Source organism: Trichomycterus rosablanca, chromosome 14 (genome assembly GCF_030014385.1).
Source record: "Trichomycterus rosablanca isolate fTriRos1 chromosome 14, fTriRos1.hap1, whole genome shotgun sequence".
Taxonomy (NCBI): Eukaryota; Metazoa; Chordata; class Actinopteri; order Siluriformes; family Trichomycteridae; genus Trichomycterus; species Trichomycterus rosablanca.
Genome location: NC_086001.1, coordinates 13,181,454 through 13,199,971, shown reverse-complemented (window position 1 = coordinate 13,199,971; position 18,518 = coordinate 13,181,454). Strand labels below are relative to the sequence as shown.

Here is an 18,518-nt window from a genome sequence, read left to right as displayed (position 1 = left end):
CCACCATCGACGCTTTCGGACGTGACTACAAAATGGCGGACTGACACAGTAGTGTACTATATAGTGATCGAGGAGTGGTTTTGGACACAACCACAGGTCGCGCTCCAATAAGCAATTTTGTGTTCTAGGAAGAACGCCTACATAGTGCGGAGAGAACCGGTCGCGGCTGTTGTTATGCTAACACTCGTGCGCACTAGTTGAACGAGAAACAAGGAGAGCATTTGGGGATTGGAACGCTGCTATCGCATCGAGTTACAAGATGGCGATGGCGAGATGATAGCGGAACGAGTCTTTGATAGTTGTAGTATTATTAAACGTTTGTGTTGGGGATGTTTAGTTGTTTAGGTTTTGTGTTTACCGGTAAACAACACTCTGTAGCGGGTAGATATTCGTGATAAAGTAGTAACATGTGGTTAGTTAGAGAACTGGAAACCAGCGGTTGAGAGAAGAAAGACTGTCGGTGGAAGCCGAGTGCTAGTAAACATGTCGGATACGCGGCGGAGGGTGAAGCTCTACACCCTGAATGAAGAGCGCCAGTGGGATGATAGGGGAACCGGGCATGTCGCATGCGCTTATATGGACCAGGATAGAGGAACATCGCTGCTGGTTCGTGCTGAGACGGACGGTAAGTGTAGTAGCTGCAGATGCTAATGCTATCATAGTACATGATGCTGCGTTAGCTTAGCTTAGCTTAGCTTAGCTTACTGTTTTCACTGCTAGCTAAGGTTTGTCATTGTTTGTACTTTGGAAATGAGTAAATATTTGGCTGTATTATGAATTAAAAACACACAAAATAATAATATCTAGTCGGTTAAAACAAGCTAGCTAGTTAGCGGTAATTATGGGGTTAACGAATGGTGACCGATATGGCACATTTATCACGATACTTTCTCTACGATATTTCGTAAAGGAGCAGCAACTTATTTACTATAGCAGGATTTGAATAGTATTGTATTCAATAATAAACAATAAAATATAAAAATGCATAATTTGAGGTTAGTATAATAACAATTGTAAACAGAAATACATGATAAGGGCAGATTAAATGCCTTTATTTGCCATGTATACATATATACACGTACAGTACAATAACATGCTATATTCATTTACATTTTCAGCATTTAGCAGACACCTTTATCCAAAGCGACTTACATTACAGTTACAGCATACAGTCTGAGCAATTGAGGGTTAAGGGCCTTGCTCGAGGGCCCAACAGCACCAACCTTGTAGTGGTGGGGCTTGAACCAGTGACCTTCTGATTACTAGTGCAGTTCCTTAACCACTAGGTTACAGTACCAGCTTGTTTAGAGGTTGGGGTCAGGGCACAGTGTCAGCCATTGTACTTCGCCCCGGCAGCTGAGAGGGTTAAGGGCCTTGCTCAAGGGTCCAATAGTGACTGCATGGCAGAGCCAGGAGTCTAACCCACAGCTCTACCAACTAGACCACCACTGTCCCCCACGCTGACTTTTTATTAATTCAAATACACACGTCATCAACTGTACTGATATTCATCAATGTAATATAGTGTTTGTACCATTCAATTGTTAAACAACAGATTAAAATCAGTAAAACAAGGTTTTCACATACTTATTTATAGCATTAACCATAGTAAAATACGGAATTACAGTCATGATGATGATAATCAGGGTACCGTTATAACCAGAGCTTATCTTTAAACGAGTGATCCCAAAGTGAGATACTATTCAAGTCAAGTCAAATTTATTTATACAGCGCTTTTTACAATAGACATTGTCTCAAAGCAACTTTACAAAATCCAGGACCAACAGATACAAAAACCCCTGTTGAGCAAGCCGAGGGCGACTGTGGCAAGGAAAATCTCCCTTAAAATTACAGGAACAAACCTTGAGAGGAACCAGACTAACCCCATCCTTCTTGGGTGGGACTTCGGTTGGACTTCTCCGTTTGTATGTAGATGCACCACTTTTCAGTTTAGGCAGCTACAGGTAGTTTAGTGTTTAAGGTACTGGACTAGTAATCAGAAGGCTGTTGGTTCAAACCCTACCACTGCTAACACTTTTAGGCCCCTGAGCATGACCCAGTCGTTTGCATTGTATACTATCCAGTCAAAATTGTAAGTCGCTTTGGATAAAGCCTCAGCTGAATGCAGTAAATGTAAACGCTATAATTGAAGGTTTAATGTACAGTGACCAGTTTATAAGCAGTTTTTAGGCTTTACAGGTAATTATGCATCATTAGGAGATCATTAACTTTAGTAATAAAAGTGCTGCACAACACAAACCCTTTCGGGTAACTTTTTTGTTCACTAAATCAGTGCAGACAGTTGACTTATCCTACTGTTTCATTTTTATAAACACCATTGTACATATTTACAGTGATTTACAGAATGTTTTGATGTTTAATCATCTGCACATTATATTATTTTAAACCACTTCATTTAAGTATTCGACTACACGAGCCAAGCGTCAAATGTGGGTTATTTTGTATACACTGGCCCGCACAGTGTGAGAGTGTTAGCACTAAGAACTGAGACTTTACATCATGTTTTTGGTAGAGTTGGTAAAGGCTAAGTCACTGGAACCACACAAAGCCCCCCAAGGATCGATATTTGGGTGAAATAAATGGCTCATATCCATACAAATGTTTAACAGTGTTGCTCTGGAACTACTGCCTTATCCAAGCATTGTGGGTTTCTGTAGTTTCTATATTTTGCAGCCTGATCTGCTGGCTGGCACTTTGTGTAGAGCACTGGTAGCTTTAGGAATGTCTTCAGTATTTAATACTTTTTTTTGTCAACTAACAGGGCAAAAGAAGAGAAGCTGTTTTAAACTGTTGCTCAGGATCCTTTAAGTGTTCTGATTTTCTGTATGTTAGGACTTACTTTAAGATTTTTTTTCTTTTAGGCTCGCTGTTGCTGGAGTCCAAAATCAATCCAAACACGGCGTATCAGAAACAGCAGGTGAGTGACTCTGGTGATGTTTCAGTGTGGTGGTGCACAATTTCTAAATACATGTAATGTGTGGTTTAATTGTTTCTAATTGATGCTTTTTCTTTGTGTTTTTTTTAAGGATACCCTCATTGTTTGGTCTGAAGCAGAAAATTATGATCTTGCTTTGAGTTTCCAGGAGAAGGCAGGTTGTGATGAAATCTGGGAGAAGATCTGTCAGGTAATTTGGCTTTAAATGATCCACTGTAATTACTGAGGAACTTTGATATTCAAACGTCTTATAAAACACCAACCTCAAATATTGCTCTGTATTATTGTCACCGTTCTTTATTCACTCATAAAGCCAACAGTACATTTACTAGGTTTAAGGTATTTATTTTTGCATGTTTTACTAAATTCTAATAGTAACAAACAAACTAGGTTTAAATACTCGGTATTATATGTTTGCATCATAAATAATATAGTGTCATTGCAATATATATCAATACATTTATATCTTTCATTTAATTATCAACATGGAGTAGCTTTATTCCCATATCCTACACTTTCCCTGTTGCATCAAGGGTAGCCCTCATTTCAATACAATTTAATCTGGGCCTTATTTCAGCTTTATTGTCTAGGGAGCTCCTGTGGTGTGGAAAATCCAGGGGTTTAAACCCCAGTCTGGACTCAGAAATATAGAAGGCGGTATGTGAACTAGTGATTATGGGGGAATACATCAGTACCGTTCCCCAAAAAGGTTTGGTCAGAGAGGGTATCTGGTCTAAAAACTGCCAAATCAAATGCATGGAAAAATGATCCGCTGTGTGCAACTTCTGACAGGACCAGCCAAAAGGAATCATTTATTTTACTTTGCAGTGATGTAGCAATGTTGAATAAACTGCCAAATGATTTGTTTCATCTCACACACAGGTGGATTTCAGAGATTTATCGTAATAATATTGTTTTTGTCCATCATGATGCAGGTGCAAGGCAAAGATCCTTCAGTGGAGATCACCCAGGAGCCCATCGATGAGTCGGAGGAGGAGCGGTTCGAGGAGATTCCAGAGACCAGCCACACGGTGGATCTTCCCGCCTGTGAGCTCGCACATCTGGAAGAGATAGCTGACCTCGTGACCTCCGTGCTTTCCTCGCCCATCCGGCGGGAGAAACTAGCGCTGGCGCTGGTGAGCGACGGCTACATGCTGAAACTGCTGGAGCTCTTCAGGACGTGCGAGGATCTGGGCGAACACGAAGGCCTGCGCCACCTCTACGAGATCGTCCGCGGCGCGCTCTTCCTGAACAAGGCGGCGCTCTTCGAGGTCATGTTCTCAGACGAGTGCATCATGGACGTGGTGGGATGTCTGGAGTACGATCCGGCGCTCGTCCAGCCCAGGAGGCACCGAGACTTCCTCACCAACACGGCTCGCTTCAAGGAGGTGATACCCATTACAGACTCAGAGCTCCGACAGAAAATTCACCAGACATACAGAGTGCAGTACATTCAAGATATCATCCTGCCCACTCCCTCTGTCTTCGAGGAGAATTTCCTGTCCACGCTCACATCCTTCATCTTTTTTAACAAGGTGGAGATCGTCAGCATGCTGCAGGTAAGCTCACACATTTGTTTTACCTCATAAACCACAGTATTCTGCAGGCGTTCACAGACTTTGACAAGTTGGTGACAATCAAAAATACTGGTGATGGGCTGATCCACAGTTTTTCAGTTCTGATCTGATTCCGATACACAACTGCAGGTACGATACTGATACTGATACCAATACTGATGCTGCCTCATGGTGTTTTCCTGTCCCACCAGCATGAACTCCTGGTAATCTTTAATGTGAAACTTCTGCAGGTGTTCTACGACAAAACCTTACTTCCAGTCCTTGACACACTAGCTTTGCACACATTGTTATTTTTCCCCATTACTGACTAAAGTTGTCATGATTTCATGGTAAGATGTGTAATGGAACTTGGATCGGTGACGTGCCTCATGTTACATTATGTTAAGTTATGATGGGTTTATGGTCCAGCACAAGATGCGGACTGGAATTTGGATTTGTAAGTAGCTCGGCCCGTCCATCATATAGCCGATCTGTATATGACGATAAAAATATGAGTTTAATTTAGTAAGGGTCGGGCAGCACAGTAGCTTGTTGGGTAGCACTGTTGCCTCACAGCAAGAAGGTCCTGGGATTGATTCCCAGTTGGAGTGGTCAGTGTCCTTTCTGTGTGGAGTTTGCATGTTCTCCCCGTGTATGCTTGAGTTTCCTCCGGGAGCTCTGGTTTCCTCCCACAGTCCAAAGACGTGCAAGTGAGGTGAATTGAAGATGCAAAATTGTCCATGACTGTGTTTGACATTAAACTTGAACTGATAAATTTTGTGTAGCCAGTAATTACCTGTCCTGTGATGTAAAAATCCTAATAAAATAAATGAAATAAAATTTAGTTAGGGTCATGACATTGTGAGATTTTTTACTTCTAAAACTAAAGCAATTTATTTTTCACCCACGAGAGACAGATTGAATTATTCTCACTGACCACGCTCACACGCACGTTTAATGTTATTTAGTTCCGTTTGAAAAAAACAAAAACCTTCAAAATAGAGCTAACAGTGAAGATAAACCGGTTACAAAAGCAGCGACCGCTGTTATAGGACGTGTTTGTGTTCAATACTCTGTTCACAGTGTCGATACAAGTGATTCAGGAGTCGACTCATTTTAAGCACAGCGTAAGTTTCTTTTCTCAGTCAATTCTCCGTGTTTACTGTTATAATGAATGTTGCGGTTGTAAATAAACACCAAATACTACAGAACATTTTGTGTGACTCGCTTACATTATAAAGCTCAGGCTTAATTATACTGGTTATTACCACAGAGCGGGAGCCGACTCAGAGTCGTTTACGATTTACCGAGGTGAACCACGAACGTATGTGCTGATAGAATCGGCTCAGATGGGATCGGACTGTATTATCTTTTTAAAGTAAATATTTCAATCAGCAGAATCGCATCGCATGTATGATGTGCACAGCGTTAATTACGTGCGTTTATTAATGAACGTTTACGTTAGCTTGTCAGAAGCTTTCTCAATGATGGATGTGCGGTGTTTTTTTGTTTTTTTTTACAATTAGTGATGGCAACCCAAGCAACTGTTCCACTGCACTATTTTACACTAAAAACTACACTATTCCATAATGCTCTTGATTGCATCATTCTAAATAGGTATCGGTATCGGCGAGTACAAAAATACATGTACTTGTACTCGTACTCGGTTGGGAGAAAATGGTATCGATGCATCCCTAGAATAGACCTCAGCCTCATACTGGAGGCAAGTGTTTTATGTAGATATGTCCAGCAAGTGAAGGGTTAGTGACCATCTTACCTGCTTGCCTCAGTGTCCTATTAAATAAATATAAAAACGCTCACGGGAGCGAATGATTTTAAAGAATTGTCTGTAGTGCCATCAAAGAATAATTTTAAAGCTTTCGCTGTATTTATTTACCAATTACCAATTTCCTACTCTAGTTATTGCTCACAGTGCCAAATATTTGAGTCATTTATGTGTCTAACATTACACACACACACACACACACACACACACGCCTGTAGGCCCCGCAGTGTGAATCCTGCCAATTACCCATCACAATTAAACACATACTAACTGAGCGCCCTAAATCCCAAAGGGAAAGACAAAAATTTTCCATAGCTGGAACAATGAAAGACATTTTTAACCTGGGAAAATAGAAAAACTTTTGAACTTCATTACAATTACTAAATTAGAAATACACATATAATATCAGAGACTACGTAACGGATACAAAGCTCCCACATAAACCTTTCCTGCCATGAATGTAACTCACAAAAGTAAACACGGCGTTAAAAGATAGATAGATAGACACGTCTGTAGCACCTGCATCACACTGTGTTGGTGTGTGTGATCTGCAGCCCCACTTTCAGTTCAAATATCAACTGTTGGAAATGATTCAAGCTTTAACCCATAGTGCTTCAAATGTATGGTTATTATGCAGCAATTATAAAGTATTAATTGTTGTTAAACTTCTCATTGGTTTTGTTTAATGACCAGGAGGATGAAAAGTTTTTGACAGAAGTTTTTGCCCAGCTGACGGATGAATCGACAGAGGACGGCAAAAGAAGAGAGCTGGTAAATTCACTCTGGAGTGTTCTGCCTTTCTCACTCTTATTCAGAGTTTTCATTTTAAGTGCAGTTCTCATACCAGCATTTTGTTTGTCTCTGTAGGTTAACTTCTTCAAAGAGTTCTGTGCGTTTTCACAAACACTTCAACCACAAAACAGAGATGCTTTTTTTAAAACGCTGGCGAATCTAGGAATCCTCCCTGCATTGGAAATTATAATGGTAAGCATCCCATTAGCTGGATGATTATTTACAATTAACAAAGTAGAAGATGTCTGCATGTTACTGTTGTTGTTTTTGCAATGTTTCTATTATTACTATAATAAGGTAATGTAAAGTAATTCTGTTGGGGTTTTTTAGGGTATGAATGACCTACAAGTGAGAGCAGCAGCCACAGATATCTTCTCTTACCTGGTGGAGTTTAGTCCGTCTATGGTGCGCGAGTTTGTGATGCAGGAGCCACAGCAGGCAGAGGATGATGTGAGTGTTAGTGCTAATATTCACCCAAACGTCTTCGTAGACTATTATTTCTCCATGCATTTACACTTTGATGTATGTATGTATGTGTGTGTGTTCAGGATGTTCTGCTGATAAACCTGGTGATAAAGCAGATGATCTGTGACTCGGACCCTGAGCTGGGCGGGGCTGTGCAGCTCATGGGGCTTCTTCGTACTCTCATTGATCCAGAGAACATGCTGGCTCCCACCAATGTAAGTTACCACTCCTGGCATTATCGAATTGTGCTCATAAGTAGGAACTTTTTTTTACATTTTTGTACACTATGGGTCTGTCAGAAAACGTAGTGATCTCTCTACATAGACAACATTTACATCATCCTACTCGCGCTGCAGAGAGGAAGGCTGTCCACATTCTTAGATACCTTAAAATGCTGCCTACTGAGGCGCCTATTTCTAAGCAATACTCTGACTGAATAACGAGGGGGCATCTAATGCTTCCTTAGCGATGAAGGCAATCCCACCATTCAGTGCGGCACAACTTACCTCACAAAATAATGACAAATATGGCGAATGAATGCGAAGCAACCAACAGAATTCTTTTCTAATGTAAATAAATTCTCATTGGTTTTTAATTTGTATAAAGCGGTATAAGTGTAAATTATTTGCAAATTTGGGCTTGTCGGTTACAGTTTAACCGTTATCGGTACACAGAGGGAGATGTTAGCTGGCATGCTAGCGGGTTGTGCCGGCTTGAGGCTAACTGTGTTAACTGTGTCGTAATCGCTATTATCGCTGTCTAAGTAGTGCGTCTGAATAACCTGCCTTATAAGTTTGATGTCTTATTAGAATCCTCCCTACTTAAACAGCTGCCTAGGTAGGCAGTAGGCAGCAAGGCAGCTCACTAGGTTTTCGATTAGACCCTATAAATCCCAGATTATAAATATTACATTCAGAAATTAAGATGTAGTTTTTTATGAATCTTTATTAATAAAACGAACCTGGTTTGTGTTAGAAAACGGAGAAGACTGAATTTCTCAGCTTTTTCTACAAGTACTGCATGCATGTTCTCACTGCACCACTGTTGGCCAACACGACAGAGGACAGTAAAGGTAAGACCTCTATTAGTATTAATCTTCTATGTGTCTGATCACAACTGAGACTAAAGGATATCTTTTCACCAAACCATCACATTTATAATACACGATACAGCTCTGTGTTAGAACCCAATTGGAAAATTATAATAAGCACTTGCAGAATAGACACACGTTAATGGGGGCCTGTGGTGATCCGGCTCTCTTTGATTAGGTTGGGGGTTGTGCAAGCAGCAGTATATTAGGAGATTAAAAAATCTTTTGCAGTAACTTTATATGCAGGGTGTTTAATTGCTAATTTCTTTCCCTTATTTTTCATAGATTTGCCAGAAGAGTCTACGAAAGTCAACCCAGTTTGTCCTGGTAATTATGGCTTCTTTTCCCCCATTGTTTTAACTGTTTGTGTTTATGCCTTACTTTAAAGATATAAATATCTTCCTCTTTTGATTTCAGACAATTTTCAGACAGCTCAGCTTCTGGCTCTCATACTGGAGCTGTTAACGTTCTGTGTGGAGCACCATACATACCACATAAAGAACTACATCATGAATAAGGACCTGCTGCGGAGAGTGCTGGTGCTTATGAACTCCAAGCACACCTTCCTGGCGCTCTGTAAGCCCACAGAATTTACATAACAATCCTAGATGTGTGACTTTATTACACAACACTGCTTGCTTTCTTCATTGTACAACTGATATCATTGTATCAGGCTTACAGTGCAGCGTGTATTTGTGAAGGTTATATGAGGTTAACTTGAACTCAATTGAATTAATCCTGTGCACTTGTATCTATGATATTTTATTAGAATGCAAATTTTTTTAAATAATAGTCACTAGCCAGTCCGAAAAAATACACTGTGCAAAAAAGTAAGGAATCATACACATCAGATCAGTGGTCAGTGGAAACCAGAATCATCAACCCACTGTGGCCTGGATTTACAATCACACCAAAAATCAAAGTAAAAAGTTCTGTTCACAGTGTGATGCATACATTTCATTATGGCAACCCATAATGTGACTCACTGGTGTGCCTGATTGCACTACTGACAACATCTGGGCATGCTCCTAATCAGACAGAAGATGGTGTCCTGGGCTGGGTCAGTAAGCTCCTGGACAGTCTGTGGCTTTACTGGTGGTGCCTGAGGCACTGATACTTAATGTCCCAGATGTTCTCAAGTGGGTTCAGGTCTGGGAAACATGAGGGCATCCAGAAACTGCGTACACACTCTGGCCACATGAGGCCACATGTCCTGCACCCAGGGGCAACTTCACCCACGACCTTCACCCCCAAGACCATCACTGACCACCTGCCAAACCGGTCATACTGGATGATGTTACAGGCTGCTTAACGTTCACTACAGCGTTTCCAAACTACTACACATCTGCCACATGTGTCTGGACTACCTGTGCAACCTGAATGGACTGCAGAGACGAATCAGTCAGGAAGGATAAGGAGAGAGTAATAGTCTGTGACAAAACCATTCCCTTTTTGGGGGTTGTCTTACTGTTGCCTCTCCAGTGCACCTGATATCACTTTCATTTGAAACAAACATGTAAAACTGATTTACAATTGCTGACCGATTGAGTCCCTGAACTTGAACTGACTTGGCATTATGCACACTGTGATCATTTTGTATTTCCTTAATCTTTTAAGCAGTCAGTAATACACCAGTAGTTTAATTAGTGCCATCAGCACATCTGGTTCAAGCATTCAGAATGTAGATTTTAAATAGCCACTTAGTAGCTAACAGTCTATTACAAGGGCTAACTAAACATTTTCCTAATGACATTAGTGTAGTTATTACTATGATTAAGAGAGGTTCTTATAATTATTTTATGATCAGACTAACATGAGTTCCACCTCTATACCTGGGCAAAGTGTCAGCTTTATGGCTAAATGCTGTAACCTGTATTGCCCTCCATTCTAGTCTGCTAGTTTTATACTTTTCTAACTTTTCACACTGAATTTTAATCAGTTTTTTTTGGTCAGTTGGGATACACAATAGGCTAAATGTTACAATGTAATGCATTGTGTCCTAACTGTTATGTTTCTACTTGTGCAGGTGCCTTGCGTTTTATGAGGAGAATAATAGGACTAAAGGATGAGTATTATAACCGCTATATCATCAAAGGAAACCTGTTTGAGCCAGTTATAAACGCTTTGTTGGACAATGGGACAAGATATAATCTTCTGAACTCTGCCATCATTGAACTCTTTGAATTCATTAAAGTGGTAAGATTTTGAAAATGTCCCGATTATTCTGTTATAAAAACAGAAATGTGTATTATGTGTATTGAAAAGCCATTCATGTTCTAATTTTCTTGTTTTTTATTCTTTAGGAGGACATAAAATCACTCATTGCTCACATAGTCGACAACTTTTACAAAGCACTTGAATCCATAGAGTATGTTCAAACGTTCAAAGGGCTGAAGGGTCGCTACGAGCAGGAGAAAAACCGACAGAGCCGAGGGATTAGCAGGTAGGTCTTAATATAGCAAATATAGCACTTTATTGTTAGTTTTTAAACTGTTAGACATTTTTCTTTCCTGACTGTAAATTGTTCTGGAATAGAAGACCTCCTTGTTTATTTGATTTCATTAGATAAAAACAGATTTAATGTTCTGATGTCTGAAGCACAATCATCTATTACATATTTTTTACATCCTCAGCTGGGTTATATTCTGTAACATTAATATAATAGTAATATTGATTTATTGTTTCTTTTTTTTTTTTACTGTGAAACCTTCGATTTGTGTATGACTGAACACTCTTGGCTTTAACAAAGGTGTATTTATAAGCAGGTTTGTTTGGCAATAGAGATATAATGCACTTCTTGCAGCATTGTGGTTCGGTGTTTGAACTTTTCTGGTTTAATTGTGGTTAAATTTTTGGTTTAAAACCCACAAAGTCCCTTTGGGGGATGTGATATATTTTATAGTTTTTTTTTGACAGATTAGTTCAACATTTTTTAATCATTTAATCTGTCCTGCTATGTTCTTTTATTCATGCACAGAAGCAGCCACATATATTGTTTTCTCTTCCATATGTCACGGTTAATTTGATGTTAGAACAGTGCACATTGTTCTAAATGGGTGTTAAACTGTCTAAATCCCGCCAGGTCGCATTAACACTTTTTTTTTATTTTTTATTTTTTTATCCAGTGTTAAACTTAATAGGTATCGACGAGATGCCCGGTCTTTGGATGATAAAGAGGAAATCTGGTTCAAAGATGATAAGGATGATGATGAAGCTGACCCAGGGGTAGAAAAGAGAGTTGAGGAGGACTTTCCTGAAAGCTATGGGAAGTTCATAGGGGCTAAAAAAGGTGATCTATTTATTTCTTCTACATCCCTTTCCCCTACACACTTTACCTTTCACTTTTCCTCCTTAGCTTTAATAAAGATGCTTTCACTCCAAATGTCCAAATGATCATGTCTCTCTTTTCATTGCAGTTAAAGAAAGCGAGGACAAGGAAAACCTCCAAAAACGGACACAAACTGGCAGCTTTAAGTTTACTATTTCTCATTCGGCTGGAAACGACGACAAAGCAGCTTCATCTGCATCTCCTGCCAGTCCTAATGGCTCATCAGGAAAAGGAGCCTCAGCGCCCTCTACCCCGGTGGTTAAGGTAGGCACGACTATCCTGTGAGCGTTTTGTATTTATAGTTGTGAATGCTAAATGATAATAAGAGAACCTGACAAACGGTAATAAGCTAAACTTTATTCAGCTGTATTATACAAAAAGGTGTACCTCGTCAAAGCTGCATACTTTTTAACAAACATCTGGTTACCTTAACAACTGATTACGGTCCCAGGTGTACGGTATATATACGGTATATATACACCAATACACAAGAACATTAGGACCAACCACTTAATATACTATTAAAACAACTCGATATACGTGCCAGTGTATTGAGACCCATGCACCGCATCCAGAGTATTAAAGTTGAAGATGCTATTTAAACCACAGTTGTTTGTGGGTCTTTACCAGACACTGTAACCCTCATGTCAACTGTCAGTTTAAAAAAAAAAAGCCAGTCTACCTCAAAAATTGCTGGTACCAGGTTGTGTACGCTCCATATTCTGCGTCATGCCAAACACAGACCTTAACAGCTAAGACCATTGAGGAACACAAAAGCAGACATTTTTAAAATCCCTGTAAATAACAACTAAAGCAACACGTACACCGACCAAGCATAACATTATGACCACTGACGGGTGAAGTGAATAACACTGATTATCACCTGTTAGTGGGTGGGATATATTAGGCAGCAAGTGAACATTTTATCCTCAAAGTTTATGTTAGAAGCAGGAAAAATGGGCGAGCGTAAAAATTTGAGTGAGTTTGCTCAGGGGCCCAACAGTGGCTGCATGGCAGAGCTGGGATTCAAACTCTCAACCTTTCAGTTGATAGCCCAAAGCTCTACCTACTAGACTACTACTGTCCACTACAGTGGTGTACAGTTTTATACAGTCTCTAAAAAACTGCTACTCTTAAATAATAGTACATTCTAAAATGTGCCCATCTGACTGTGCTTGTATGGAAAATGTATGTGTTAAATAAAAATTTTACTCACGTTTACCTAATGAACAGTGCAGTACTTACTTATATACAGTACTTACACATGACTTATATACAGTACTTACACAAAGAGGTGTATACAGTACACTTATATACAGTACTTACACATGACTTATATACAGTACTTACACAAAGAGGTGGAAAGTAACGAATTACATTTACTCGTGTTACTGTAACTGAGTTTTTTTGTGTGTACTTTTTAAAGTAGATTTTACAACCAGTAATTTTACTTTTACTTAAGTATGTTTTGTATTAGGAATTGTAATTCGCTACATTTTAAATAACATCCGTTACTGAGTAAAAAAACGCTAAAAAATTGCGTCTGGGAAACTGCTGCAGTGAATTCTGCGATGGGGAGTCGGATCTTTTGGCTCGGTTGCTTTTAAAGAGCCGTTCAAAAAAAATGCCTCTTCATTCTTTTGTTCAGGCAGCGAGAGGCGCTACTGACTCGGTTCCTTTCGTTCATTTTAAAGAGCCGTTCAATAGAATCGGATCACGAACGACCCATCACTAGTGGTTATACAGTTTAAAAAAGTTTTATGGGATGGTCTGTACTAAAATGACACATTACACAACCCTAAATGTTTTAAATGTTGTATCAACATGTTTTTTCTATTATATTTGGATAAAAAACAACTATTGTGAGATTTATATCCACTTATATCCACTCTCCTTTAAAAAAGTAACTAAGTAACGTTTACTCTGAGTACATTTTAAATGAGTTACTTTTTACTTGAGCTGGTTTTTAGACTAGTAACTTTACTCGTACTTAAGTAAAAATTCATTAAAGTAATAGTACTTTTACTTGTGTACAATATTTTAGTACTCTTTCCACCTCTGCTTACCCATTACTTATATACAGTACTTACACATTACTTATATACAGTACTTACACATTACTTATATACAGTACTTACACATTACTTATATACAGTACTTACACATTACTTATATACAGTACTTACACATTACTTACAGTGGGGTCAAAAAGTATTTAGTCAGCCACTGATTGTGCAGGTTCTCCTACTTAGAAAGATGAGAGGTCTGTAATTTTCATCATAGGTACACTTCAACTATGAGAGAAAAAATAAGAAAGGATTTTTAAAGAATTTATTCGTAAATTATGGTGGAAAATAAGTATTTGGTCTATAACAAACAAGCAAGATTTCTGGCTCTCACAGTCCTGTAACTTCTTCTTTAAGAAGCTCTTCTGTCCTCCACTCGTTACCTGTATTAATGGCACCTGTTTGACCTTGTTATCTGTATAAAAGACACCTGTCCACAGCCTCAAACAGTCAGACTCCAAACTCAACCATGGCCAAGACCAAAGAGCTGTCGAAGGACACCAGGAAGAAAACTGTAGACCTGCACCAGGCTGGGAAGAGTGAATCTACAATAGGCAAGCAGGTTGGTGTGAATAAATCAACTGTGGGAACAATTGTAAGAAAATGGAAGACATACAAGACCATTGATAATCTCCCTTGGGGTCAAGATCTCATCCCGTGGGGTCAAAATGATCATGAGAACGGTGAGCAAAAATCCCAGAACTACACAGAGGAACCTGATGAATGACCTGCAGAGAGCTGGGACCAAAGTAACAAAGGCTACCATCAGTAACACACTACGCCGAGAGGGACTCAAATCCTGCAGTGCCAGGCGTGTCCCCCTGCTTAAGCCAGTACATGTCCAGACCCGTCTGAAGTTTGCCAGAGAGCATATGGATGATCCAGAAGAGGATTGGGAGAATATCATGTGGTCAGATTAAACCAAAATGGAACTTTTTGGTAAAATCTCAACTCGTCGTGTTTGGAGGAAGAAGAATGCTGAGTTGCATCCCAAGAACACCATACCTACTGTGAAGCATGGGGGTGGAAACATCATGCTTTGGGGCTGTTTTTCTGCAAAGGGGACAGGACGACTGATCCGTGTTAAGGGAAGGATGAACGGGGCCATGTATCGTGAGATTTTAAGCCAAAACCTCCTTCCATCAGTGAGAGCATTGAAGATGGAACGTGGCTGGGTCTTCCAGCATGACAATGATCCCAAACACACCGCTCGGGCAACGAAGGAGTGGCTCCGTAAAAAGCATTTCAAGGTCCTGGAGTGGCCTAGCCAGTCTCCAGACCTCAACCCCATAGAAAATTTGTGGAGTCTGTGTTGCCCAGCGACAGCCCCAAAACATCACTGCTCTAGAGGAGATCTGCATGGAGGAATGGGCCAAAATACCAGCTACAGTGTGTGCAAACCTGGTGAAGACTTACAGGAAATGTTTGACCTCTGTCATTGCCAACAAAGGTTATGTTACAAAGTATTGAGTTGAACTTTTGTTATTGACCAAATACTTACAGTGGCAAGAAAAAGTATGTGAACCTTTTGGAATTTTATGGTTTTCTGCATTAATTTGTCATAAAATGTGATCTGATCCTCATCCAAGTCAAGCGTATTGACAAATATAATGTGCCCAAAATAATAACACAAAAAAATACAAATTTTTTCAGGTCTTTATTGAACACACTCATTCAACATTTAAAGTGGTAGTGGAAAAAGTAAGTGAACCCTTGGAATTAATAGCTGGTTGACCCCCCCTTGGCAGCAATAACCTCAACCAGGCGCTTCCTGTAGCTGTGGATCAGACCTGCACATCGTTCAGGAGGAATTTTAGCCCATTCTTCCTGGCAGAACTGCTTTAGCTCCGTCATGTTCCTTGGATGTCTCATGTGTACGGCTCTCTTCAAGTCAATCCATAGCATTTCTATAGGGTTGAGATCTGGGCTCTGACTTGGCCACTCCAAAAGGCGGATTTTGTTTTTCATAAGCCATTCTGTTGTGGACTTGCTCCGGTGTTTTGGATCATTGTCCTGTTGCATCACTCAACTTCTACAGAGTTTCAGCTGGCGTACAGACACTCTCACATTATCCTGTAGAATTTTTTTATACACTTGGGAATTCATCTTCCCCTCAATGACTGTAAGCTGGCCAGGCCCTGATGCAGCAAAGCAGGCCCAAATCATGATGTTCCCTCCACCATACTTGACGGTTGGGATGATATTTTCATGATGATGTGCAGTGCCTTTTTAACGCCAGATGTATCGCTGCGTGTTCTTTCCAAATAGTTCAATCTTAGTTTCATCTGTCCACAAAACATTTTGCCAGTACCGTTGTGAAGTGTCAATGTGCTCTTTCGCAAACTTCAGGCATGCAGCAATGTTCTTTTTAGTAAGCAGCGGCTTCCTTCGTGGTGTCCTGCCATAGACACCCTGCTTGTTCAAGGTTTTACGAACTGTAGACTCATGAACACAGATGTTAGCCTGTACCAATGCCGCCTTTAAATCTTTGGCTGTCACTCGGGGTTGTTTCTTCACCTCATTGATGAGTCTCCGTTGTGCTCTTGGGGTCATTTTGACTGGGCGCCCACTTCTTGGCAGAGTAGCCACAGTCCCAAATTGTCTCCATTTGTAGATTGTTTGCCTTACTGTAGACTGGTGAATTTCTAAAGTCTTTGAAATCACTTTGTAACCCTTTCCAGCTTTATGTAAATCAACAATTTTTGATCGTAGATCCTCTGAAAGCTCTTTTTGGCGAGGCATAACTTACATACGCGTATCCTTCTTGTGTGGAGCAAACTCAAAAAGTCTAAGTGGTTTTTTATCAGTCAAAGTAGCTCTAGTCCACACCTCCAAACTCATTTTTTTAACAAGACTCCAGGTATGCTAACACCTGACTCCAATTAGCTTTTTTGAGATCATTAACTCAAGGGTTCACATACTTTATCCACTAGCACTGATGTTTTTATGGTTGTTCTCAATGAAGACATGAAGTATCAACATTTTTGTGTGTTATTATTTTAGGCACATTATGTTTGTCGATACGCTTGACTTGGATGAGGATCAGATCACATTTTATGACAAATTAATGCAGAAAACCATAAAATTCCAAAAGGTTCACATACTTTTTCTTGCCACTGTATTTTCCACCATAATTTACAGAAAAATTCTTTAAAAATCCTACAATGTGATTTCCTGGATTTTTTTTTTCATTTTGTCTCTCATAGTTGAAGTGTACCTATGATGAAAATTACAGACCTCTCTCATCTTTCTAAGTAGGAGAACTTGCACAATCAGTGGCTGACTAAATACTTTTTGGCCCCACTGTATAGACAGTACTTACACATTACTTATATACAGTACTTACACATTACTTAATTAATTGACTGTATGTAAGGTATTGCTTAAAATAATTCTGTGCATTTTTTTCCCAACAGGCAGGACTGGTTGGCCTTGTAGACTACCCAGACGACGAAGATGAGGAAGATGAAGAGGACGAGGATGAGGACGGCGAGCTGGCTCCACGAAAGCGACCCCGCGTGGGCTCGTAAAGCACGGCTGCAGCCTCCTGGTGCCACAGTGTCCCAAATGTAGAGGTCTTACTGGAGCTGAAGGATTAGGAAACAACCCAAACCTACTTGCTCCACTAGAACCGTCTGACTTGAGCACCAGAGCACTTGACGGCTCTCTGGTTCTCTAATTTTTCTCTCAATCTGCTTGTGCCAGGTTGTACCTGCAGGGAAGTCGAACTTCATCAGCTGGGTCTTTCTACCCAGCAGGACCGGCCAATTAGTACTGGAGGCTTGATTGGCTGAGCCTGTCGATTTAGGCATTGTTCAGGGTGGGGCAAAGGAATGACATTGCAAAAAAAGGGACAAAAATTTTTGGGTCTAATGAGAATTTTATGGATTCTTTGAGCTGAAACTCTAGTGTGAACGTTTCGAGTTTAAGTCCTGAGTTTATCATGAGTAGTGTACAGCTGTACTTTTCTCTGAGTTCTTTTTTTAATGTTTACTTCTTCAGTGGCGTTTTTTTTAATTGATAAAAGGGTAGTTATTCCTGCCAGTGTACATTTTGTTCCTCTCTTTTGGCACACATTCAGGCAGGCATAGTTTACCTTTTTTATTCAAATTCCTTTGCTTCATTGAAGAATACTTCAGTTTAAGAAGTTGTGATGTTGATTTTTAATACCGTATATTAAACGTATTAAACTGCAGATGAACAGAGCGTGTGTGTGTCCAAGTTCTGCTTTTCATCGGGCGCGTCCCATCACCAGCACACTGTACATTTTTAAAAGTGACCATCGCCGAGTGTTACAAGACTAATAAATAGACATCTGTTGCCAAATTAAAACACCTCGGTTGTTGTGTGTGTGTATATATATACACTGATGAGTGATTCCAGCGTGTACTCTGTAGGTGCTTTTGAAGGCGGACAGGAATTAGTATGGACACTTTTACTGGCATGTGACTATGCAGCCCCATACACAGAAGGATTTGA

At 40.0% G+C, this 18,518-nt stretch overlaps 1 protein-coding gene across 1 annotated transcript; it reads left to right on the top strand.

Annotated features, from left to right (window-relative positions):
• The first annotated feature begins 133 nt into the window (after positions 1-133).
• Positions 134-18,371, top strand: LOC134326346 (serine/threonine-protein phosphatase 4 regulatory subunit 3-like). The gene is made up of 16 exons (XM_063008494.1): positions 134-625; positions 2,883-2,938; positions 3,048-3,146; positions 3,892-4,515; positions 6,992-7,069; positions 7,166-7,282; positions 7,421-7,540; positions 7,639-7,770; positions 8,531-8,627; positions 8,931-8,972; positions 9,063-9,221; positions 10,672-10,841; positions 10,949-11,088; positions 11,771-11,934; positions 12,062-12,237; positions 17,456-18,371. Exons 1-16 carry the CDS (start codon positions 484-486, stop codon positions 17,567-17,569), a joined length of 2,430 nt encoding a protein of 809 aa, XP_062864564.1. The 5' UTR covers positions 134-483; the 3' UTR covers positions 17,570-18,371.
• Positions 18,372-18,518: the final 147 nt, after the last annotated feature.